Below are 25,301 nucleotides of genomic sequence, written 5' to 3'. Positions count from 1 at the left end.
ACTGTTGAGATCCACTGCACTAACACACCCAGGCTTACACCATCTTGCAGCATTTCAGTAGAGTTGGTGATCTTAATTGACAAAGGACATTCCCAGTCTTTGAAAGTCTCCTTTGGCCATTTTGCTGTAGATTTGCTTGTATGACTGCACGTCACCACCATAAAGAGATGGAAGACCTGCTCTTTGGTGGTGGAACTGGATAGTACAATGTATACTCCATGTTTTCTTTAATGATGGCAAGTTGCTTAGTTCTCGAGACACCATCATTACCATACTTTGCCAGTAGTGTTAAGTTCTAATTGTAGAACAATGTAGGTTTGCAGAATCACTGCACACACCCTTACGTAGATTAAGCTCGACGAATAAACATGTTTATTTGTTGTTTTGCCTGCCTAAGGTAAAGTCATCCCTGATGGAGGATCGCAGGAATCGTGGGGTAGAGGGGTCCTTTCATCGGATTGGCTGGCCCAGCACTGTTTCAGCTGTGGAATGGCCAAATGGGGGAGGCAGCTTGATGGCGGAGGTCTCCAGGACTCTAAAAATATCCAAATCTTATTACGTGATATCATCTACTGTTAAATTCTGCTCCATACTTCTAAAATTTTGTATTGTTTTTACTTTTAAAAAATGTATTTTATACTGTATTGAGGATTTGTTCTGTGTATTGTATTCTATTGACCCCCTTCTTTTGACACCCAACCTACCTGGAAAGGGGTCTCTCTTTGAACTGCCTTTCCCAAGGTTTCTTCCATTTTTCCCTACTAGGTTTTTTTTTGAGAGTTTTTCCTTGTCTTCTTAGAGAGTCAAGGCTGGGGGGCTGTCAAGAGGCAGGGCCTGTTAAAGCCCACTGCGGCACTTCTTGTGTGATTTTGGGCTATACAAAAATAAACTATTGTATTGTAAACAGTAAACTTGAATTATGTTTGCATTTGTACCTCAGTTTGTGGTAACTTCACTAAAGTACACAGTCTGAACAGCTTCTGTATTCTACTGTAAATAAGCCAATACAGTTCCAAGAGTAGCAAAGAATCACAAAGGCTCCCCATGTGTCCAACCCTGACCGTGCGCCTCACTCACTTACCCTGTATCTACTGTACACATTTTGCAGACTGGGATTGGTAATGGATGTTGGTCGCCGATACAGTCTGCTGGATAACAGAGCAGAATCCGAGAGGCACGAGTCTCTTTGTGCATGTGCAGAAGCCATTTGTGATGGGTAGTTACTACTGAGGAAAACGGGGGAAAAAAAAATCATAAAAGTTGACCAAATCTTCAGAAAAGAAAGATACCAATTTAAATCAGATCGTGTACATATTTGGGTTGCGTCCTTTACAAGTTGCACAATTCCATGCCTTGTGGTCCTGTGCATTACGGGTATCCCAACTCATTTGGTGTGCACATACCTTGCAGGTAAACTACAACTGGACACATTATGTGGACAAGTAGGAAACTCGTGTATTACTCGTCTAGAAGGACACTCATCCTCCTCTTCAGAGGCAACGCTCATCAGATCCTCTTCTGCTGTTCATAACACAGGAAACAAACCATAAATAGCTGATTATTGCTTGTGTTAACATCTATGTTGCAAATATTTTACTCAAATTCAAAACTGTACAATTTTTTTTGTAGTATTGTAGAATTTGTGACTCAAGCTCAAGCTGTTTTCTGTTACAATGAAATTAATACAAGAAAGTGTTGTCTTTTAAAGCACATCATTTTGTTTGCCTTCCTCCTCAGTTAGAGATGTTGTATCACAGATGCAGTCGGTGAAGCTACAGTGGAGTCAGTTTCCCCCTTGGGCACTAAAGATCTGCCTCTTCTCTCAAATTATAAAGCTGAGGCTCTTCTTAGTGACTGGCACTGGATTGTCTCTCTTGCTCTCCTTATGTGAAAAAGGCTTTGCTTGTTCGCTGCATCAGCTGCCATGATATACATACAATATCTTTGTCGATTCACTGCCTTGTGAAATATGATTGAAAAATAGTAAGAAAAGCCACTAAATGTGAAAGGTGCTTTATTGAAGAAGTAATGTTGCATCCCAGCTAGAATGTTGTCTGGTGGCTGGGAAGTCTGGCAGGGGAGGTGGAATGCGACATGGAGGACAGCCTGTTAGGGAAAGGACTGACAATAAAAAGAAGAGCGGGGCTCCTTTAGGGTTTGATGATGGCAAGACGAGATGGAAGGTGAGGGGAGCTGATGGTGGAGTGAGAGCTGGGCGTAGAGAAATGGAGGATTTAGGGCGTCTCTCATGGCCATAACAATAAGAGTTTTGTAATTACTTGTAAATAGTTCCTGTTTGATTTCCTTCATAATCACATTTCCTTATTTTGAACTGTTAAAGATAAACTATTTTTGCCAACCACTTTGTCCTGCTGTGCCTTCCTTCCAAACCTAGGACTGAGGGTCGCTACAATACATTGTGTCCGCTTTTTTTGTTGATTCAGTTAATAGCTTGAACACTCAGTGTTTCTCAAAATGGAGCCACAAAGAAGTGTCTTAAGGATTTGCCAGCATGCCTTTGGACTGTATGAGGAAACGGGAAGGAATTGGGAAAACTCAAGAGCACAGAGAGGCCATGCAAACTGCACGCACTTTTGGTCCTGGAGGGCCACAGTTGCTGTAATTTTTTTTATTCCAACACATTTTCTTAGGGTTAGTCCACTCTATCTCAGGTGGATTTGAAAATGCCGTTATTATTTTGAAGGTTTCCCATCCACACAAGCGGTTTGTGAACACTTTGAAATCACTTCAGTTTTTTTTGTTTTGTCCAGAGCCCCCTAACTCACTGGTAAGAGAAGACGCCACATATGATATACGCTTCGACTCATCGGATGTCTAGTTATGCAAGACTCTTCATTGTTAAGCCAAGAGTGAGGCCAATAGATGTTGAACCAAAAATGATCAGAAGGCTTTGAGGTTGTGTACGCCACATCAGTTGACCCCAGCGGTTCACCCCCTTAGTAGGCTTTGAAGGGTTAAAGTTACATGTTTTCACAAAGCTTAGAAAAAATGTGGATCAGTAACACAGAATGCTTTTTATTGTCATTGCGCAGATGTACGACGATACAAAGAGGCATGCTTATCACAAATATATTTTTGATATATGATTCTTTGTTGGTGGTCCTAGAGCCACTCCCAGACAGTTAAGAATGACAAACATAAGCATGTGGGGTATCGTTTTAGACAATTTCAAGGTCAGTAATTCTGAACATGTTATTGTTGATTTCTGATGCTTTATTAGGGAAGTAGACTCCAGCGGAGCTCTATCAGCAGGTGAAAAATGACATTTTCCTATTACAATCACGAATATTTAGACTTTAAACTGAAGTACACAGTTTACTATTTTAGATATTTGACACAACTATTCTTGTTTCTTGTTTACTTCTATTCATGAACTTTTTTCAGATTTTTTTTTTTTAAATTTTAGCATTCAATATGAATCAGAAAAATCAAGTACCGTATATACTCGCGTTCAACTTCCCCCGCGGATAAGTCAGGACTTGATTTTACCGTATGATTTCTGGTATCTTATAATGTCAGTCGTATAAGTTGAATGTGGAAAACTCACGCTATTGGTCCAAGAGATTACGATATTCTAACGCCCACCTGAGGGAGTAACCACGGAGCACACTGCCTTTGTTTTCTATGTATTGTGCCTACGTGACCACACGGTAATACCCAAACTAATCCAGAGCAACGTTTGCACTGATTTGTGTTTTTTGTATCTCACACTCTGAATCCAGCAGGGGGCGGTAGCTCCCTGGTTGGAATAAGTTCTTTTGTAATTGCGGCATGTTACATAACCCGAAACTACATAGATATAATATAAAAAGACGATACTCCTCTCTTAGTGATACGGCGGTAAGAAATCACTTAGGAGAAATAACTTAGCTTTCTTTAATGACGATTTACGCGGCATAACAGACGAGGAAGCCATGACAAGACCTTTCGGGTAGTGTGTGTAGAGTCTGCCACTTTCGTCACTGCGTTGGAAGGATTTTCAGGATCGGATGACGTTATCTCCCATCCGTTCATTGGCTTCAAAGGTGTGCCGGGCAATGTGCCAAGGCTTTATACTCTTTCTCCACATGCAGGCCCTACTTAGGTAAATCATGCCATTCCAAACAAGGAAAAGAAGATCCAATGTCATGCTGTCTCTAACACACAGAAACAGTACAAGGCCCGTTTCGCAGTTGTCCCTTTCTTGTCTTCTAATGCTTTCCTAGCAGTTGTAAACGATGAGCCCCTGTGTGCTAAATCTGGCCTTGTGTTAGCTGTACATGTGAGTGGATTTATAAAATATTTTCTGTACAGAGCAAGGTGACATATTAAACTTAAATACTTATTACACACCCTCATCCACCTTTATCGTAAGAGCATCCCTTATCTATAATGTAGCGTTCGATCAGAAGAAAATAAGAAGCTGGTTTTAAATTAAATGTCGTTGAAGTGGTGAAAGAAATTGGTAACTGCACTGCTGCACCAAAATTCGATGCGTCTGTGAAACTGATGTGAGATGGGAGGAGGCAAGAAGATGTAAAAAAATTTTAAAATGTGTTGCATTTTTGAGCGGGCGTAGAAGTCGGGGTCTGATTTTATGATAGATTTTTCCGTTTCGAGACCCCACTTATACACGAGTATACAGTGCATCCGGAAAGTATTCACAGCGCATCACTTTTTCCACATTTTGTTATGTTACAGCCTTATTCCAAAATGGATTAAATTCATTTTTTTCCTCAGAATTCTACACACAACACCCCATAATGACAACATGAAAAAAGTTTACTTGAGATTTTTGCAAATTTCTTAAAAATAAAAAAAATTGAGAAAGCACATGTACATAAGTATTCACAGCCTTTGCCATGAAGCTCAAAATTGAGCTCAGGTGCATTCTGTTTCCCCTGATCATCCTTGAGATGTTTCTGCGGCTTCATTGGAGTCCACCTGTGGTAAATTCAGTTGACTGGACATGATTTGGAAAGGCACACACCTGTCTATATAAGGTCCCACAGTTGACAGTTCATGTCAGAGCACAAACCAAGCATGAAGTCAAAGGAATTGTCTGTAGACCTCCAAGACAGGATTGTCTCGAGGCACAAATCTGGGGAAGGTTACAGAAAAAATTCTGCTTTGAAGGTCCTAATAAGCACAGTGACCTCCATCATCCGTAAGTGGAAGAAGTTCGAAACCACCAGGACTCTTCCTAGAGCTGGCTGGCCATCTAAACTGAGCGATTGGGAGAGAAGGGCCTTAGTCAGGGAGGTGACCAAGAACCCTATGGTCACTCTGTCAGAGCTCCAGAGGTCCTCTGTGGAGAGAGGAGAAACTTCCAGAAGGACAACCATCTCTGCAGCAATCCACCAATCAGACCTGTATGGTAGAGTGGCCAGACGGAAGCCACAGCTTAGTAAAAGGCACATGGCAGCCCACCTGGAGTTTGCCAAAAGGCACCTGAAGGACTCTCAGACCATGAGAAAGAAAATTCTCTGGTCTGATGAGACAAAGATTGAACTCTTTGGTGTGAATGCCAGGCGTCACGTTTGGAGGAAACCAGGCACTGCTCATCACCAGGCCAATACCATCCCTACAGTGAAGCATGGTGGTGGCTCTGAGGCTAAGGATCTGCGCTGGTATCCCGAAGGTTGCCAGTTCGAATCCCTGTCACTGCCAAAAGAGATCCTACTCTGCTGGGCCCTTGAGCAAGGCCCTTAACCTGTAATTGCTCCAGGGGGCGCTGTACAATGGCTGACCCTGCGCTCTGACCCCAAGGGGTATGCGAAAAAACTAACAAACACTGTTGTAAGTCGCTCTGGATAAGAGCGTCTGCTAAATGATGTAAATGTAATGCTGTGGGGATGTTTTTCAGCGGCAGGGACTGGGAGACTAGTCAGGATAAAGGGAAAGATGACTGCAGCAATGTACAGAGACATCCTGGATGAAAACCTGCTCCAGAGCGCTCTTGACCTCAGACTGGGGTGACGGTTCATCTTTCAGCAGGACAACGACCCTAAGCACACAGCCAAGATATCAAAGGAGTGGCTTCAGGACAACTCTGTGAATGTGCTTGAGTGGCCAAGCAGAGCCCAGACTTGAATCTGATTGAACATCTCTGGAGAGATCTTAAAATGGCTGTGCACCGACGCTTCCCATCCAACCTGATGGAGCTTGAGAGGTGCTGCAAAGAGGAATGGGCGAAACTGGCCAAGGATAGTGTGGCATCATATTCAAAAAGACTTGAGGCTGTAATTGCTGCCAAAGGTGCATCGACAAAGTATTGAGCAAAGGCTGTGAATACTTATGTACATGTGCTTTCTCAGTTTTTTTATTTTTTAATAAATTTGCAAAAACCTCAAGTAAACTTTTTTCACGTTGTTATTATGGGGTGTTGTGCGTAGAATTCTGAGGAAAAAAATTAATTTAATCCATTTTGGAATAAGGTTGTAACATAACAAAATGTGGAAAAAGTGATGCGCTGTGAATACTTTCCGGATGCACTGTAAGTGGTAAATCCTTCTTATTGGGCACATGTGGTTTGTGACCAAGACTGCAAAGTAAATCAAAAGGCCAGTCTTAGTATAAGGTATGTAGACTGGGAGACCTGCCAAAATAAATATAACAAATCATTGGCAGTGCCTGTCAACATCTGCAGAGAAGTTAGGAAAGGGCTCTCCCCATATTAAAGACGAGATGACAATGGACAAAGCTTAAGTCAGTGCTGGATTGCATGAAAATCTGACTTCAGCATTTTCAAACAGCTGTGTTTTGCTGTCCACACTTGTACAAGTTTTCAGATGCCAAAAAAAAAAAAAAAGTATTTGCACATTTTTAAACAGTAGTCTTCACCATTTTGAATTGCTTCTTGTTTTCTCAACCACCTGCCAGTTCATAACATGTTAGGATCAGGTTAGATGGTGAGCTGCTATTTTCTTATCTGTGTGTGTTCTCAGGAAGTATTAGAATAAAATATTTGACAAGAAAAAAAGTGAAGGACTGAGAATTTGTAATCTGCTCCTGGTGATCAATAATCTGAATGGCATTCTCAGAGGTATCTACAATATAAGAACGATTTGTTGTGGCAGAACGGGGGCACAGAGTAGCCATAGATTTAAATATACACTGGGTTGGAACGAAACCCACAGCCACTGTGGCCCTCCAAAGCCCAACATGAAGACTCCTGCTCCACAGTACTTTGCTTTTATGTCAAAGCACACCTTTTTCAAGGATGCCTGTAACGAATGCAGTGCACTAACCGCCTGTGAAAGCAGATCTAGTTGGGTGCTTGCAATGGGACGATCCACTCGTTAATTCTGAAAAGCCTTTGTGCCTTGGTCCTGGGGAGGGATAAACAATCAAAGATATTTCAAGCACTGCACAAGTTTTAGCTATTACAAACATGACATCATCAAGTGATCATTTTTTTAATTTATTTTTCCTTTTGTACAGTAAAATGCAGGGCCTTTTATTACAAACAGTCATATATGCATTTACCACATGAAATTGTGTTCCAAAGTTAAGCATTTTCTATTAAAAAAATATATACAGTGGTGTGAAAAACTATTTGCCCCCTTCCTGATTTCTTATTCTTTTGCATGTTTGTCACACAAAATGTTTCTGATCATCAAACACATTTAACCATTAGTCAAATATAACACAAGTAAACACAAAATGCAGTTTGTAAATGGTGGTTTTTATTATTTAGGGAGAAAAAAAAATCCAAACCTACATGGCCCTGTGTGAAAAAGTAATTGCCCCCTGAACCTAATAACTGGTTGGGCCACCCTTAGCAGCAATAACTGCAATCAAGCGTTTGCGATAACTTGCAATGAGTCTTTTACAGCGCTCTGGAGGAATTTTGGCCCACTCATCTTTGCAAAATTGTTGTAATTCAGCTTTATTTGAGGGTTTTCTAGCATGAACCGCCTTTTTAAGGTCATGCCATAGCATCTCAATTGGATTCAGGTCAGGACTTTGACTAGGCCACTCCAAAGTCTTCATTTTGTTTTTCTTCAGCCATTCAGAGGTGGATTTGCTGGTGTGTTTTGGGTCATTGTCCTGTTGCAGCACCCAAGATCGCTTCAGCTTGAGTTGACGAACAGATGGCCGGACATTCTCCTTCAGGATTTTTTGGTAGACAGTAGAATTCATGGTTCCATCTATCACAGCAAGCCTTCCAGGTCCTGAAGCAGCAAAACAACCCCAGACCATCACACTACCACCACCATATTTTACTGTTGGTATGATGTTCTTTTTCTGAAATGCTGTGTTCCTTTTACGCCAGATGTAACGGAACATTTGCCTTCCAAAAAGTTCAACTTTTGTCTCATCAGTCCACAAGGTATTTTCCCAAAAGTCTTGGCAATCATTGAGATGTTTCTTAGCAAAATTGAGACGAGCCCTAATGTTCTTTTTGCTTAACAGTGGTTTGCGTCTTGGAAATCTGCCATGCAGGCCGTTTTTGCCCAGTCTCTTTCTTATGGTGGAGTCGTGAACACTGACCTTAATTGAGGCAAGTGAGGCCTGCAGTTCTTTAGACGTTGTCCTGGGGTCTTTTGTGACCTCTCGGATGAGTCGTCTCTGCGCTCTTGGGGTAATTTTGGTCGGCCGGCCCACTCCTGGGAAGGTTCACCACTGTTCCATGTTTTTGCCATTTGTGGATAATGGCTCTCACTGTGGTTCGCTGGAGTCCCAAAGCTTTACAAATGGCTTTATAACCTTTACCAGACTGATAGATCTCAATTACTTCTGTTCTCATTTGTTCCTGAATTTCTTTGGATCTTGGCATGATGTCTAGCTTTTGAGGTGCTTTTGGTCTACTTCTCTGTGTCAGGCAGCTCCTATTTAAGTGATTTCTTGATTGAAACAGGTGTGGCAGTAATCAGGCCTGGGGGTGGCTACGGAAATTGAACTCAGGTGTGATACACCACAGTTAGGTTATTTTTTAACAAGGGGGCAATTACTTTTTCACACAGGGCCATGCAGGTTTGGATTTTTTTTCTCCCTAAATAATAAAAACCATCATTTAAAAACTGCATTTTGTGTTTACTTGTGTTATATTTGACTAATGGTTAAATGTGTTTGATGATCAGAAACATTTTGTGTGACAAACATGCAAAAGAATAAGAAATCAGGAAGGGGGCAAATAGTTTTTCACACCACTGTATACTGTATATCTTGCCAGCACTGGTGCTTAACATTGTAAACTACAGGATACAGAGGAAAAGCGTAAAAACTTATACGTCCACTTTTCAAGCCAAGACAGTCGTCAAGTATTGATCTGTTCCTTCTGTATTTCTGACGCATATTTTTGACAACAAAAGGGATGTGGAAATAATCATTTAATCATGTACTGTATTCCTGGTACTATTTTTCAGATAAGAATGTCTCAATGCATGCTTAATAATACAGGTAAGGAAATTCTAGAAAGTTGATTCAGTTCATCTGGACGTAGTTCTTTTCCAGGGAGATACGTTACATCACTCATCCAAGTGACGTCCTCAGTCTCAGTTGACTGCAGGTTTCTCCAACCTTATAAACAGTACCTTTGCCTAAAGCTCGTACGTGAGTATGAGCAAACAGCACGTAAGATGGCAGACTACAGGAACCGCTCGAGATTCAGCCTCAGATGTAGACAGAGTGGAATTACACCTAAAAGTCTACAGTGAAGGGTCTCCGAGCTACAAAAATCCTACAGAAGGCACAGAGCCAGCTGCTAAATGAACGGGTGAGACAAACTAACTTTACTATTGATGTTTGGAAATCTAAAGAGGAGCAGATCCGACAAAGGCTTTTAGATCAGAAAACACTTCAACAGGTGATTGAATTCACTGAGGAGGCTTATCTAGCACAGCGCGAACAGTCTAAGACCAGGCAGGAGAGGAAGTTTGATCTACTTGTGGTGCACCAGAGACATCAGCATACGATAGGGAGTGTCCTCTACAGCCAACAGAGAGAAGGATGCCAGACACAAACCGAGGATGTGGACAAGTGGGTGAAGAATCTGCTTGGGTGAGTTGTCAGTCAGACAGAGAAAAATGTCCTTGCTAAAAGGTTAAACCTTACTGTCACACCGAAACAAATCCCGCTAGTGGAACTGATCACAGCCACAGAGTCAGCAATTAGAAACAACAGCATTGCAGATGTGGAAGCGGAGCAACTGGGGATAATAGTTTCGGCATGTCTCAGCAATGCTAAGCCCCCTGCACCCAATATCAGTATTGAGGAGAGGAAGGCTCTCATGGCACTCAGTAAGGGCAACATCATCATCATCCTTCCGGGAGACAAGGGGAGGTGCACAGTGTTGCTAAACCAGACAGACTATCATGAGAAAATTTTGTCTCTGCTTAGTGACAAAAACACTTATGAACCCCTACAACGAGATCCAAGTAGTGGTTACAGGAAAAAGGTGATAGATTGTCTCAAGCAGTTAGTACATGACAATGCTATTGACCGGACCTCATACCACAGATTATACCCAGGGGAAGCTACGCCAAGTCTGTATGGTTTACCGAAGATACATAAACAGGATGCACCGTTAAGACCCATTGTCTGCATGATCAATTCAGGTATTGTACATACGTATAACATCTCAAAGTTCCTGGCCACTGTCCTCAACCCGTTGGTAGGCAGCTCAAAACACCATATCAAGAACACGTTGGATTTTGTGGAGAAGGTGAGAGATGTCATTATGGAGGCAGAGGAAACTATGGTCTCGTATGATGTTACATCTCTATTCACTTGCATCCCAGTTACAGAAACAGTGGAGGTGGTCCGTAAGAGATTACAGGATGACCCCACACTCAGTAAAAGGACCACTCTTGGCACCGACCACGTGTGTCTGCTCTTGGAACTGTGTCTTCAATCCACATATTTCATATACAAAGGCCAGTACTACAGGCAGAAACATGGGTGTGCCATGGGTTCCCCAGTTTCACCTATTGTGGCCAATCTGTATATGGAAGAAGTGGAAAATAGGGCGCTATTATCCTATCCTGGAACACCACAGAGCCATTGGTTCAGGTATGTGGACGACACCTGGGTGAAAATCAAATCTCAGGAGGTACCACAATTCACTGACCACATCAACTCAGTGGACAAACACATCCAGTTCACCAGGGAGAACATGAAATGTGACAGGCTGGCTTTCTTAGATTGTGAAATTTCCATCAGCAATGGGGGACATTTGAAAGTTGATGTGTACTGTAAATCAACGCATATGGATCAGTATTTAAGGTTCGACTCTCACCATCCACTAGAAAACCAAATATGCGTACACATCGTTTAAACATGAGGCCCCAGGTCGTCTTGGTGGCTTTCAAACCCCAAAACATGCTACGGCAAAAATAGGTCCACCCCAAGGACTGGGTGCCCCAGCACAGACAGAGTAATATAGTTTATGAAGTTAAGTGCCAAGAGGATTGCTGTGAATTATACATCGGGGAAACCAAACAACCACTGGTGAAGCAGATGGCACAACACAGAAGAGCTACCTCGTCAGGTCAGGACTCCACAGTCTATTTACACCTACAGGACAGTGGTCACTCTTTCAGTGATGAAGATGTGCACATCCTGGACAGGGAGGAATGCTGGTTTGAGCGAGGAGTCAAAGAGGCCATTTACGTGAAAAAGGAACAACCATCTCTGAACCGAGGAGGGGGCCTAAGGGTACATCTTTCACCATCTTACAATGCTGTGATTGCAGCCATTCCCCAACTCTCTGTGAATGGCTGAATTTGATCAATGGACAATTTGCATATCATTGATCACACGGCCCACTGTTAGTCAATGGTGCTAGTTTCAGTCATTATGCAAAGGTACTGTTTATAAGGTTGGAGAAACCTGCAGTCAACTGAGACTGAGGAAGTCACTCGGATGAGTGATGTAACGTATCTCCCTGGAAAAGAACTACGTCCAGATGAACTGAATCAACTTTCTACAATTCAGAGAAGAATGTTTTCCTTTTCCTTGTTGTGAGTAAATCAAAACAAAACCAACCACATGACATAAAAAGTTTACTATGATTTGGTCTTTTGAAAGGAAGCCACATCCTGGAGGAGTGAACAGTCACTGTGCAGAAGATAAAGTGCTGAGTTGTCACGAATGGCTGGTCCTCTTTTAAAATGGTTGAATCTCATAATATTGGTGTTTTTGTTTCAAAATGGCTTGTATAAACTATTTTACAACATTTGTGTAATCACAAGACTCGGATCAGTTCTCAGCAAATTTTTTGGCTTGAAAATTTTTTTTTAGCGGGCAGCACGGTGGCACAGTGGGTAGCGCTGCTGCCTCACAGTTAGGAGACCTGGGTTCGCCTCCTGGGTCCTCCCTGCTCAGAATTTGCATGTTCTCCCCGTGTCTGCATGGGTTTCCTCCAACAGTCCAAAGACATGCAGGTTAGGTGCACTGACGATTCTAAATTGTCCGTAGTGTGTGCTTGGTGTGTGGGTGATTGTGTGTGTGTGCACCCTGCCTGGGGTTTGTTTCCTGCCTTGCGCCCTGTGTTGGCTGGGATTGGCTCCAGCAGACCCCCATGACCCTGTAGTTAGGATATAGCGGGTTGGATAATGGATGGATGGGTTTTGTAAGCTTTTTCTCTGTGCCCCATAGCCTCCAATATAAAGCACCAGAGTGAACAAGAGATTCTAATAATAATTATTTTAATAATTATTTGCATTTATATAGCGCTTTTCTCACTACTCAAAGCGCTCAGCAATTGCAGGTTAAGGGCCTTGCTGAAGGGCCCAACAGAGCAGAATCCCTTTTGGCATTTACGGGATTCGAACCGGCAACCTTCCGATTGCCAGTGCATATCCCTAGCCTCAGAGCCACCACTCCATCCTACTTCTGCTTTAAAGATAAGAGAGCGGTTTCAGCTGCTTACCTGTGGAGTGCTTATCTGAGCAGAACCTGCAGCATCTCTCAGACAGGTTGTGGCTCTGACGACTTTTAGGTCTGCTGTAATGCAGGCCACACGGGGATGCTGACAAAGACCCTGATGATTCCTCACTATCTGTACCTTGTAGAAAAGAACAATGAGCGACATTTTACAGAGGGAATGTCATACAAAGCTCTGCCTTACCTTTACCACATTTTATTTTAAAATACAAGACAGTTACCCCTTGAAAACTTCCATGTTTTGGGCTACTAAAACATTCTGTTTCAATTAATGTAAGCCATAGTTGAGATGCCTGCTTAAGATCAGACTAATATTTATTAAGTAACACATTATTGCCATTGTCCTTTAAGGTCATCTTAAATGCACAGTCTTGGAGTTTAGCAACTAAGCATTTAACTACATATTGTACTCAATGTACGATTTGTAGATAACATATCAAATTTGACTTGACCGGATTTTTTGGCAGTTACTTTGATTCTACTTTACAGACTTACTATAAAAAGAGAATGTGTTCCAGCAGTACTCACTTAGCTCTAGATCAGATGAAATCCAGTCGTCGGTCTTCTGGTGACAGGAGTGTTTGCTCTTGTCAAAGGCGTTCCTTCTCCTCCTGCACCCACAGTGTTTCCTTTTTTTTAGGAAATACAATTTGACAGGGATATCAGTTTTACGTCTGTTATGTAGCAACTTCTGAGTGACATGGAGTGCAGAGGCAACACTCGCTGGTTTACAAAGTGATTTAACAGCCTCCCTTTAGTATTAGGGTACAGTACTCAAAATGGCTCGAACCGAATCATAACATTAACCCTTTCCTTGAAAACTGCTCATCGGACAATATCAAAAGATCTTGAGAAAAGGAGGATGGGGGAACTTCCATTTAATGCATTCAACTGAGCATTAATCTGTTCAGGATCCAGGCCATATGGGGATTACAGGCAGCATGCTTTGGCAAAGAAATGTAATGGAAATGTTTTGTGTGGCAAGAAAAATAAGTTGTGAGAGGCTCAGGAAAGAGGGCTTTAGAGATTAAGGTACAGATAACAAAGGAAGCTAAACCAGCTGTGGGTTGTAGGGGTGATAATCCATGTAACACTCAGTTTCAGCAACGTTTTCTTTTTAAGTGCCTAGCACTCCTCATAAGCTCAATAACCTCAAGACAGTACAATGGTATACATTCAATTATACGTCAGTAAATACAGATATTTTTATAATAAAATACTACTTACATTCTGTGTGTCACAAACCCCATGGAAATTAGGGGTCCCAGTAGTGTTCCAGTGTAGGCTGAATAGTGAATTCATACTCTGGTGAAATAAATTAGCTATGGAGAATGCTGCCTCTTCAGTATACAAAACAGATACGCAATCAGCAAACAAAAGTCACCCCATCGTGTACGTTTGATCAGCATCACATACATCACATATTGGAGCCACTTTGCATGACACAGATGTGCTTGGCGTCTGTGTGCAAACCTAAAATAGTAATTTCACCATGTGGACAAAGGTCAGTTTGACATCAGCCAAACTGCTCCATCCTGTCAGAGATCAGGGGCCTCATGTACAAAACCTTGCTTAGATTCCATACTAAATATTATTTTATGCTCAAGAAGCAAAAAGGCATATGTAGTGCTGGGCGGTATACCGGTTCGTACCGAAAACCGTTTTTTATTTTTGTTATGATATGGATTTTTTTTATACCGCAAGACCAGTTTAAATTGCCTAAACGACATTCGGAACATGGCGCAGCGGGAAACTGTTCAAGTGGGGACCTTTTTCACTGCTACACTGCTAATCACAGAGGTGTTGCGCGGGGGCTCTTTTTTACTGCTACACCGCTAAATAGGTAGTGTAGGTATTGCGCGGTGAAAATGGACAGAGAACATTCCGAAACTGAAGCTGTAGCTGACGATAAAGTTGAACATGATGATACAGAAGAACGTTTGCCGAAAAAAAGGAGTCACGTTTGTTGCCTGGAGATACTTTGGTTTTAAAAGGTCGGATGTGGACCATTATGTTCAAATGTGTAAATACTGTTTCTATACTACTGGATAATACTGCAAGCCACGCTGTACTTGTTTTATTTGTTTTCAGTACTGTGTAATGTACCTGGTTACTGTGTAATAGTGCGACAACATGTTGACTTTATTCTCGACATTTCTACTTTATTCTCGCCGTTTATGTCATGATTAAAGTCGACATGTTGACTTTATTCTCGTAATTTGTCATTAAAATAGAACATCGTAACCTAAACTTCATCGTAAAATGAATATTTAATTTACTAGATTTTCTCAAACCCCATCATAAGTTATATAGCACATTAAATGCTTTGTGCTAAGTGTTCCCCGAGCCATGTTAAATTGGTACGTGCTTCTTAAACGGACTTCCTCTTGTACTGAGGAGGCGCCGCAGCGATCACCACACAGAGTACATTCACTTCATAATATTCCTGCTCCCTGAACATTCAGAATGCTAAGATAAATACTCGATATAATTTTCATGATGAAATGCATTAAAGCATGTATTAATCATGTGGGGGCACGGCGGCGTGGAGGTTGCACTGCTGTCTCGCAGCAAGGGGGTCCCGGGTGTACCCTGCCTTGAATTTGCATGTTTTTCTGGTGGGTTTACTTGGCGTGCTTCAGTTTTTTTCAAAGTCATGTAAGATGTGGGGTTTTGTTAGGCTATATTGATCCTGCTAGTGTATGTATTGCTCATATTCACCCTGCAATGTGCTGGCGCCACGTTCAGAATTTGCTCCTGTCTCGCACACAGTGCTTACTGGGATGTGTGCAACCCTGAATGGATGGCATAATTAAACATGTATAATGAAGATATTTTTAAAGTTCTGAACACTACGTGGGCTAAGTTTATAACTAGCTTTAATTTCACAAAGATGTTTATTGTGTGGTGATTGGTTATGTGGAGAAAGAAAAAGGAAAGATAGGAACTGCGGCTTTGGTACGTCAGAAAGACAGCACGCGTTCAATATCCATTGAATTCTGTGTTCGTGTCTCCGACCACCAGATCACAAACCCAATATTTACACAATATTTAAGTTAAACCTGTGTGATACCCATTCATACATCCAGTTTTTTCAAGTCTCATCACACCTGCCATAAAGTTCTTTATGCTGAAAATACACCTGGGGACCCCTTACTGCGAGGGAGCAGCACTACCGCCTCACTACCATGCATGTTTAATATCTGCTTTAATGCATTTCATCATGAAAATGATATCAAGTGTTTATCTTAGCATTCTAAATTTTCAGAGAGCAGGAATATCATGAAGTGAATGGATTCTGTGCGGTGATTGCTGCCAGCGCCTCCTCTTAGTGTGGAGGAAGTCAGTTTAAGAAGCACGTAGCGATTAACAACTGGGTCGAGGAACACAACACAAAGCATTTCATGTGCTGCATTAACTTATGACGGGGTTTGAGAAAATCTAGTAAATTAAACATTGATTTTAGGATGAAGTTTAGTTTACGACATTCTACTTTATTCTCATAGTTTATTTTATAATTAAAGTGGAAATGTCAACTTTAATCTCGATATAAGCGTTAAAATTAAAGTGGAAATGTCAAGAATAAAGTCAACATGTCGACTTCATTCTCGACATATAGTTTGGTTTTTTCTTCCCTGTGTCTGTATTTTTTTTTTTCTTCACCACCATAGCATTATAAATGCAAGTTGCAGTTTTATTATTTACAGTGGTGTGAAAAACGATTTGCCCCCTTCCTGATTTCTTATTCTTTTGCATGTTTGTCACACAAAATGTTTCTGATCATCAAACACATTTAACCATTAGTCAAATATAACACAAGTAAACACAAAATGCAGTTTGTAAATGGTGGTTTTTATTATTTAGGGAGAAAAAAAAATCCAAACCTACATGGCCCTGTGTGAAAAAGTAATTGCCCCCTGAACCTAATAACTGGTTGGGCCACCCTTAGCAGCAATAACTGCAATCAAGCGTTTGCGATAACTTGCAATGAGTCTTTTACAGCGCTCTGGAGGAATTTTGGCCCACTCATCTTTGCAAAATTGTTGTAATTCAGCTTTATTTGAGGGTTTTCTAGCATGAACCGCCTTTCTAAGGTCATGTCATAGCATCTCAATTGGATTCAGGTCAGGACTTTGACTAGGCCACTCCAAAGTCTTCATTTTGTTTTTCTTCAGCCATTCAGAGGTGGATTTGCTGGTGTGTTTTGGGTCATTGTCCTGTTGCAGCACCCAAGATCGCTTCAGCTTGAGTTGACGAACAGATGGCCGGACATTCTCCTTCAGGATTTTTTGGTAGACAGTAGAATTCATGGTTCCATCTATCACAGCAAGCCTTCCAGGTCCTGAAGCAGCAAAACAACCCCAGACCATCACACTACCACCACCATATTTTACTGTTAGTATGATGTTCTTTTTCTGAAATGCTGTGTTCCTTTTACGCCAGATGTAACGGGACATTTGCCTTCCAAAAAGTTCAACTTTTGTCTCATCAGTCCACAATGTATTTTCCCAAAAGTCTTGGCAATCATTGAGATGTTTCTTAGAAAAATTGAGACGAGCCCTAATGTTCTTTTTGCTTAACAGTGGTTTGCGTCTTGGAAATCTGCCATGCAGGCCGTTTTTGCCCTTCTCTGTCTTATGGTGGAGTCGTGAACACTGACCTTAATTGAGGCAAGTGAGGCCTGCAGTTCTTTAGACGTTGTCCTGGGGTCTTTTGTGACCTCTCGGATGAGTCGTCTCTGCGCTCTTGGGGTAATTTTGGTCGGCCGGCCACTCCTGGGAAGGGTCACCACTGTTCCACGTTTTTGCCAGTTGTGGATAATGGCTCTCACTGTGGTTCACTGGAGTCCCAAAGCTTTAGAAATGGCTTTATAACCTTTACCAGACTGATAGATCTCAATTACTTCTGTTCTCATTTGTTCCTGAATTTCTTTGGATCTTGGCATGATGTCTAGCTTTTGAGGTGCTTTTGGTCTACTTCTCTGTGTCAGGCAGCTCCTATTTAAGTGATTTCTTGATTGAAACAGGTGTGGCAGTAATCAGGCCTGGGGGTGGCTACGGAAATTGAACTCAGGTGTGATACACCACAGTTAGGTTATTTTTTAACAAGGGGGCAATTACTTTTTCACACAGGGCCATGTAGGTTTGGATTTTTTTTCTCCCTAAATAATAAACACCATCATTTAAAAACTGCATTTTGTGTTTACTTGTGTTATATTTGACTAATGGTTAAATGTGTTTGATGATCAGAAACATTTTGTGTGACAAACATGCAAAAGAATAAGAAATCAGGAAGGGGGCAAATAGTTTTTCACACCACTGTATGTATATAGCTTAGCTTGAAGCAAGATCCATATTAATGCAGTTTGCCTAAATGATGGTTCAGTTGGTAAAGATGTCATCACCAAGTTGCACTTGTTTTATTTAATTTTAATTTGGTGAATACTGTGTAATGCACCTGGGCTTGAAGTCTTAAAGTAATAGTGCAACTGTCAGTAATAATACTATTATTTATTTTATTGTTATCATTTATTAGTTTAAATATTATGCAGTTTAATGATGGTAAAGCTGTTTAAAAAGTCACTTCAGCATGTCAGTGGACAGAGATAGTTAACATTAACAGAAAGTGTATTTGGTTTACAAAAATATTTACTACTAGGGGGCTTCGCTCGCCAACTCCCGTGTTTGGTTTTCCGGATACACACTTTTAAGATTTTATTTCTTTGAAGTGTTGCTATTTCATTAGTTTCACTTTTATTTTAGAACTTCTGTAAAAACAATATTAGTAATGTTGCGAGTCCCAATGTGATGAATCCTTTTAATGAGGTCAGAATAGGTTTCTGTGTTTGGAATTTCAGCACAGACAAAACGATCTACATCATCAGCAGTTACAAAGTAAAAAAGTAAGTAGAGTTCTGCATTGGACTCCTGTCTGTAATTTTGTGCTATTTTCCTCTCACAGTTCCAAAAGTACATGGGGTTACCAAGTGATACCCCAGCTTTTGTCTAGGTTTTTGTACAAGGACTAGACAGAACGTTTTTGACTCCTGGGGTAAATGTAGCTTTTTAAATAAGCAGACAGATAAATATATATACATGAACAAAGTAACCAATAAATGCATGTGCGGTAAACTCTGTTTATGAAATTCTCAAGATTCTTTATTTGTCACATGCATAGTTATACAGGACAACACGCAGTGAAATGCATCCTGATCCGCTTATCAAAAACTGTACAAAATTATAAGAATATCAGTTAGATTAACAAAAAGTCATAGATTGAAAGATAACAGTATAGTAGAACATAATAAATAAGTAAAATTATGTGGATAAAGTAGAATTAAGTGTTAAGGTGCAATAGTGTAGTAATTATTGTGCAAAACCAAAGTTAGACTGGTGCATAGTTAAATGAGACAGTTTGTTTGTTTGCGCTACTGCGATCTTTACTTTCTTTTTTTATATTTTCTAATTTTCCTACTTTCATATCCTTTAACTTTCTCCACATGTGTATAGCGCCTTTTTTTTTTTTTGAGCCTTTCTGATTTCACTGGTTTCATAGTCTCTAACCTGCTCTGCATGTGTTTAGCACCAACGTTTGTAAACGTCTTTGTGAAGTTCTACTTTGTCATTTTACTCATTGTCTTTTAATTCTGAGCCGTACAGTACAATACATAGAACAGAATAAATCCTCAATACAGTATAAAAATAAAAATTCTAGAAGTATGGAGTAGAATTTTACATTAGATGATATCACATAATATGATTTGGATTTGTTTTAAGTCCTGGAGACCTCATTCATCAAGCTGCCTCCCCCATTTTGCCATTCCACATCTGAAATAGTGCTAATCCGATGAAAGGACCCGTCATTCCCATGTCCCCATTCATCAGGGATGACTTTACCTTAGGCAGGCAATCTACAATTTAAATAGATAGTTATTTTCTTGTGAATTGTTACATATGCATTATTTTCACTTTTACTTTAAAAACTTGTGTAAAAACAATACTTGTCCTTTATTTCCTGCCCTGAGCGAGGTTACATCTCTTTCTTCCCAGACGTATAATACTGCTTGTGTTGTGAAGGGTGTTGCGGCTGAACGTACGCTAAGGATATGCCTTTGGATCATTTGCTGTCTTTTTGCTGCTTGCTAGCTGCCTCTTCTGCCTGTTGCATGTCGTTGTTTTAAGAGCTCGGAGCACATGATGCTTGCCTGCCAAAAGCAATCCAACAACTGCTAGCTTAGAGGTCTGTTGACTTGTTTTAAATGATGGCTCACTGCCTGGTCTCGTGTGACGTTGTAAAAGCAATACCTGTCTTTTATTACTGGCCCCGGGCGTGGTTGAATTCTTTCTTGCAGGATGTATAACGCTGCTCTCGTTTGGTTGGGGTAGCTGCAGTCGCGCTGCCCTTCGATCTTTTAAAAACCTGTACAGCTGCTGTCCTTTTCACTATGGCCCTGGGACAATCTCTTGGCACCAAGTCTCATGTTTACGGTCCCAGCGAGACGCACTGTGGCAAGTCTCCTTGGTCTCACGGATCTTTAAAATGTCTTTCGAGATTATCACGTATCGTAGCCTTGCATTTGCTTTCCATTCCAGGATTTTCTTTTATATAGAGAGAGATTTATTCCTTTTCTAAGACACGTTCAGTGCAATACAACTTTTGACAAGCACCTCTGGATATTTTACTAAGTCTAAATGCCTCTTTGGATGGTTGAAAGTTTTTGCAAAATGTGTTCAATAAAAAGGTTCTATAGTTTCACTGCATCCTTCTCTTCATTAGTGCCACCCCCTTGAAAACTATCACTTTATGGGGCCATGCAAACCTGTATTGATACTTGTGTGCACATTAAAATGTTTTTTGTACAATGTATAATTCTCATGAATGTGGAAAAGGTTATTCTTAGCCAGTCTACTGCAGTAATTGCAGTGGAAAATGTGGTTAACATCCACTCATGCATGGGAAAAAAATACCGTTGAATACCGTGAAACCAGGATAATTTAGAAAAATACAGTGATACAGAATTTTGATCATACTGCCCACCCCTAGGCGTATCCATAAAAAAAATGGATTTATAAAACTGTATGTACGTTACATGCCATGCCAAGTTCCTTTATTAATCTCAGATCAAACTAAAACTATGCGCTCGTGCAGACACTTTTAGCTACGCCCCGTCTCCTCCCAGCAGTAACCATGCCAGCCTTTTGTGAATATTCATGCCATAAATACCATGAAAATGTGGCAGTAAAATCTTTACATTAACACAGAAAACAAAACTACCGCGATTGTGAACTTGAGGTGTTACTGATGTTTCTAAACTTTAATGTGGTGAATTAATGTGTCTGGCTAATGTTGCTGAACTGGCTGATTCCTTTAATTTATCAAAGAGCAGTGTGTGAAGCAGACTCCGTGGTCATGCTCTGCGTGATGGCTGGCTTATTGGTAACACTGTCATTGTCAGTTATGTCATACAACACACAGCATACAGTTTTTATAGACAAAAGAGAGTACAGGTAGTCCCCAGGTTACGGACACTCGACCTATGACTTACGAACGAGGCCGCCGCTGTGACACATGCGCCTCATTAACTGCCACTCCATCATCTTTGGCCAGAGGACGCTGCAAGTATTGGCTGGAGGGGTGCAATTTTGCTGCTCGCGTAGTGTAGTGTCCCTCGGGCAGCAAGTGAGCGGTGACCCATGGTCCATAGTCACTGGGGCCACAGCTATCGCTCATGTGCAGGATGGAGGCTTAATGGGGCAGTTCGCTGTCCGCCCACTACACCGCCGCAGCTACTACTCCTGACTGGACGCAGGCTGGATGGAGCGGTGGGGGGCGTTTCACTGCCCGCCCACTACACAAGGCTCCCCCCAAATCGTTTTCGGTGGGCGGCTGGTAATGCTGCAAGCGATGACCCGGTTGTGGCAGAACGGAGGCCATTGAGGGTGAACGGGGTGGCAAGGGGTAACATTGTAGTGTGCTTCGTGTGGCTGCCTGTTGAATGGGGGCGGTGGTGGGCAATTCACTACATGCCTTTGGCCGCACCATGTTCGTTCTCAGTGGGCGGACGCACGCTGCAGGCTGCATACTGTAGTGGAGGTGACTGTGATGTGGGCTGGTGGTGAACCGCCCCTCGCCTCCACCATTCATTCTCAATAGCAATCCTGCTTGTACTGTTATGTACATTGCAGGAAGTTGTCTCTTGTCAGTACACCAGACATGCTGACGAGGGATGCCTGCCTGCTGTGATAGCTGTACAGTGCTGTGCAGAAGAGCTCATCTTAACCTTTTGTCTTCACCCTTCAAGAATGTCTCTGAAACACAAATCTGATGCAAGTGCTGGTGATACAGTAAAGAAGAGAAACACCATCACCATTGAAAATAAAGTAGAAATAATAAAAAGGTCAGAGAGAGGTGAAACTCCATCATTCAATGGCAGAGCACTTGGTTACAGTCGGTCAACAATAGCATTTATTAAAATAATGTACCTGTTCTGACTTACATACAAATTCAACTTAAGTACACACCTACAGTCCCTATCTCGTACATAACCCGGGGACTGCCTGTACACACTAAGACAATGAACTTAATGTATGTATTCGGCATTATTATTAACAGAATAGAAAAGTTAACTGCAAGAGGACTCTGCTCAGGATAAAGCAGGTTTAGAAAATGGGTGGACAGACATCAGAAAGTGTCTGATGCATCACTGAGTTGCTAAAATGCCAACACTACATAGAACTTACAGATGGTTTAGACTTTCTATAAAGCTAAACCAATTTCCATGCCACGTTCATGTTTCATAAATCTTGATTTTTGTGCCAGAGTTGGCTTGCATTTCTGAATGTAAGCAAGTTTGTAACAAGTCTAATGAGGACCGATGGGTTTCAGTTCTGCCTGCTTATGAGCACAGAAGGTAGAAGCACGCTATTGTGAAGAAAAGCAAATCGGGATAAAATAAAATTAAATACAATTATCATTTTCCAAATTGGTGTTTAAGCATATTTTAATGAGCACACTGAGTAATGGTCCATCTCAATAACAGGCTTGCTTTCTGTTATGTATTGTCACATTCGTCAGCCTCACAGAGATGTAAACGAGTGTCATTGGCTACACTGGGCTCCTGTTTATTAGCTTCCTATGAAAGTCAAGTTCAGTCCTGAAGGTCCACATCGGCTGCAGGTTTTATTGCCAAACCAGTTTTTTAATTACTAGCAAATGATTGCAGCCAAATCAGTTATTGTTCAAGCACATTTTCGTGCTTAAGTTTAGGTAGCATGCTTGCAAGGATTCCAAACGCTTAATCGCTTCTTTTACAGTAGTCGTACACAGCTGCTATCGTAGTTTTTCATTTTTTCTCATTTTTAATGATCTGCAAATTAACAATGAGATACAAATGACAAAAGAACCAGCAGCTTACACTTATACTTTATACCTGTGTGTGTTCATTGTGAATTACATTGTGAATTATCTGTTTGAATAAAAGATTTGGAAAGAAATTGACAGAAAAAAAGTGCTTCACAGATAATTTGAATATTATTCACAGAAACAAAATTGCAATATACAAGTTACCCGATGAGGCAGAATGAAAGTGCTAACAAACTATACCATTACATTTGAAAATCTCCTACCAGCAGCAAATAGTTTCTAATTTAGCAAAGGAGATGGGAACAAAAATGTGCAGCCACTGCTCCCCTCCCAGGACAAGACCTGAAGACCCCCAGTACTACACCCTCTATCCATCTACTATCATCCGAAGGCTCATCATCTGTGTTGTGATGGGTACTGCCACTCGAGCGTCTGGCCTCGCCCACCCTGTCTGAGAACTGCTATAATATTTCCTCACAAACTCAGAAATGAGCACAGACTGAGCAATGCTGCCAAGACCCATTCTGTATTACAATTTGTGCAGCCAGATAATCACGTATTCGTTAGATCTTACCATGTACACATTTATGTCTTCACTTTTGTTTACATAATATTCCTTCAGATTTAGCTTTTTTATATGACTCTCTAACGTTTATATAACCAGAGTAGTGCAGAATCTAAATGCTGTTTATACAAGCAGCATAGAAGTGTTTATTTTACCATTATGTCACTAATTTATTAAACAGGTTGTGATTGCATAAAATATTTAAACAGTTATAAATAAATTATCTATGAAACTAGAATGTATAATACATTACTCTATAATCAACAAAAAGAAGCCATTAAGATTAATAATGCAGTAAAGGAACTGGCTCATTCATAGTAATGGCTTAAATATTTGGATGATTATATGTTGCAATGGAGTAAAACATTATAATATTTTATTGTTTAATTTATTTCTAGCAACTCGGCTCCATCCTTGGAAGATGGCAGTGGGTGAAATTTCTTTTTTTAAACCAATTAATTGGACCTCCATCTTAACTGAATATCCTATTAACTTGCCAGTTTAAATCTTTACTGTGTCAATCTTAAAAAGGATTGATTTTATAAATTAACTAGGGGGTTCCCCCCCCTGCTAGCTTCGCTCACCAGCCATTTCGTGTCTCTGCTGCTCGTGTTGTGAAGAGGGAGGCTGAACGCACCCCAAGGAGATGTGGTCGCTCCTACGAAACCCCCTCTTAAACGGTGATACAATGGGAGATAAATACAAATTTTTTTATCTCCTCTTTGCTCAATCAGCTGTTGGCTTGCTGCTGCTGCTGCTACCGTGCCGAGTGAAGCTTCGAACATTTCAAAGCCTGTATAGCAGCTGTCCTACTCTTTGTCTTTTATTTCCGGCCCTGGGCATGGTTAAATCTCTTAGCGTGGTTAGGTCTCGTCTCACGGGATGCGAGTTCTTGATATTTTTTTAGTTTATAATTTAAAATTTTTTTAAAAATCTGTAAATCTAACAACAGTTCAATACATTCTGAATGGGCCATAATATGGATGTGTGCATGTACAGTACTGTATAGTATGTGCGCTCTGGGATTGACTACCACCCTCTCCAAGGTTGTTTCCCACCTTGGTGAGATTTTTCTACCCCAACACCCACCCCCAATCTGAATTAGAGTAAGTGGGCTTGAAAATACACTATTCTGTATGTATGTATGTATGGATGTACATGTAGTTCATATTTGTAACATCTTCAAACATAATGACTTTGACTTTCAAAACAAGACTACAGTATTTCATTTACCAGCTATACGCCGTTCTGACATCTGAATCACACCTGCATCTCTTCTCCCATTCTCTGTACTTTTTCTCCATGCTCTCCTTCATTGATCTTTTGTGCTTCTCTTGAGGACTTTCTTGAAGTTCTTTCTTCAGTGTTGTTATGTCAGACTGAAGCTTGAGAATTGCCTCACTGTAAAACAGGACAGAAATTAAGCAGATTATACTTAAAACAGGTAGTTGCAACATAAATGAGCAAATCCATGATAAGGTTT

General features: G+C 41.0%; 1 protein-coding gene across 4 annotated transcripts in view; it reads right to left on the bottom strand.

Moving 5' to 3' along the window:
• LOC114658367 (uncharacterized) overlaps positions 1-25,301 on the bottom strand; it is a 95,624-nt gene that overhangs the window by 3,312 nt on the left and 67,011 nt on the right. Inside the window, exons 12-17 of one of the 4 annotated variants that reach the window (XM_028810452.2) lie at positions 25,052-25,219; positions 13,420-13,520; positions 12,878-13,012; positions 7,251-7,331; positions 1,404-1,521; positions 1,082-1,226 (exon numbers count right to left, since the gene is read on the bottom strand). In XM_028810452.2, the coding sequence (XP_028666285.2) occupies positions 1,082-1,226; positions 1,404-1,521; positions 7,251-7,331; positions 12,878-13,012; positions 13,420-13,520; positions 25,052-25,219 (748 nt within the window). The remainder of the gene's footprint in view (positions 1-1,081; positions 1,227-1,403; positions 1,522-7,250; positions 7,332-12,877; positions 13,013-13,419; positions 13,521-25,051; positions 25,220-25,301) is intronic. The other 3 variants (XM_051933095.1, XM_051933094.1, XM_051933096.1) reach the window with 3 other exon arrangements.

The sequence above is a fragment of the Erpetoichthys calabaricus genome, chromosome 10 (assembly GCF_900747795.2).
Source record: "Erpetoichthys calabaricus chromosome 10, fErpCal1.3, whole genome shotgun sequence".
Lineage (NCBI taxonomy): Eukaryota > Metazoa > Chordata > Cladistia > Polypteriformes > Polypteridae > Erpetoichthys > Erpetoichthys calabaricus.
This window is presented reverse-complemented; position numbering and strand designations above follow the sequence as displayed.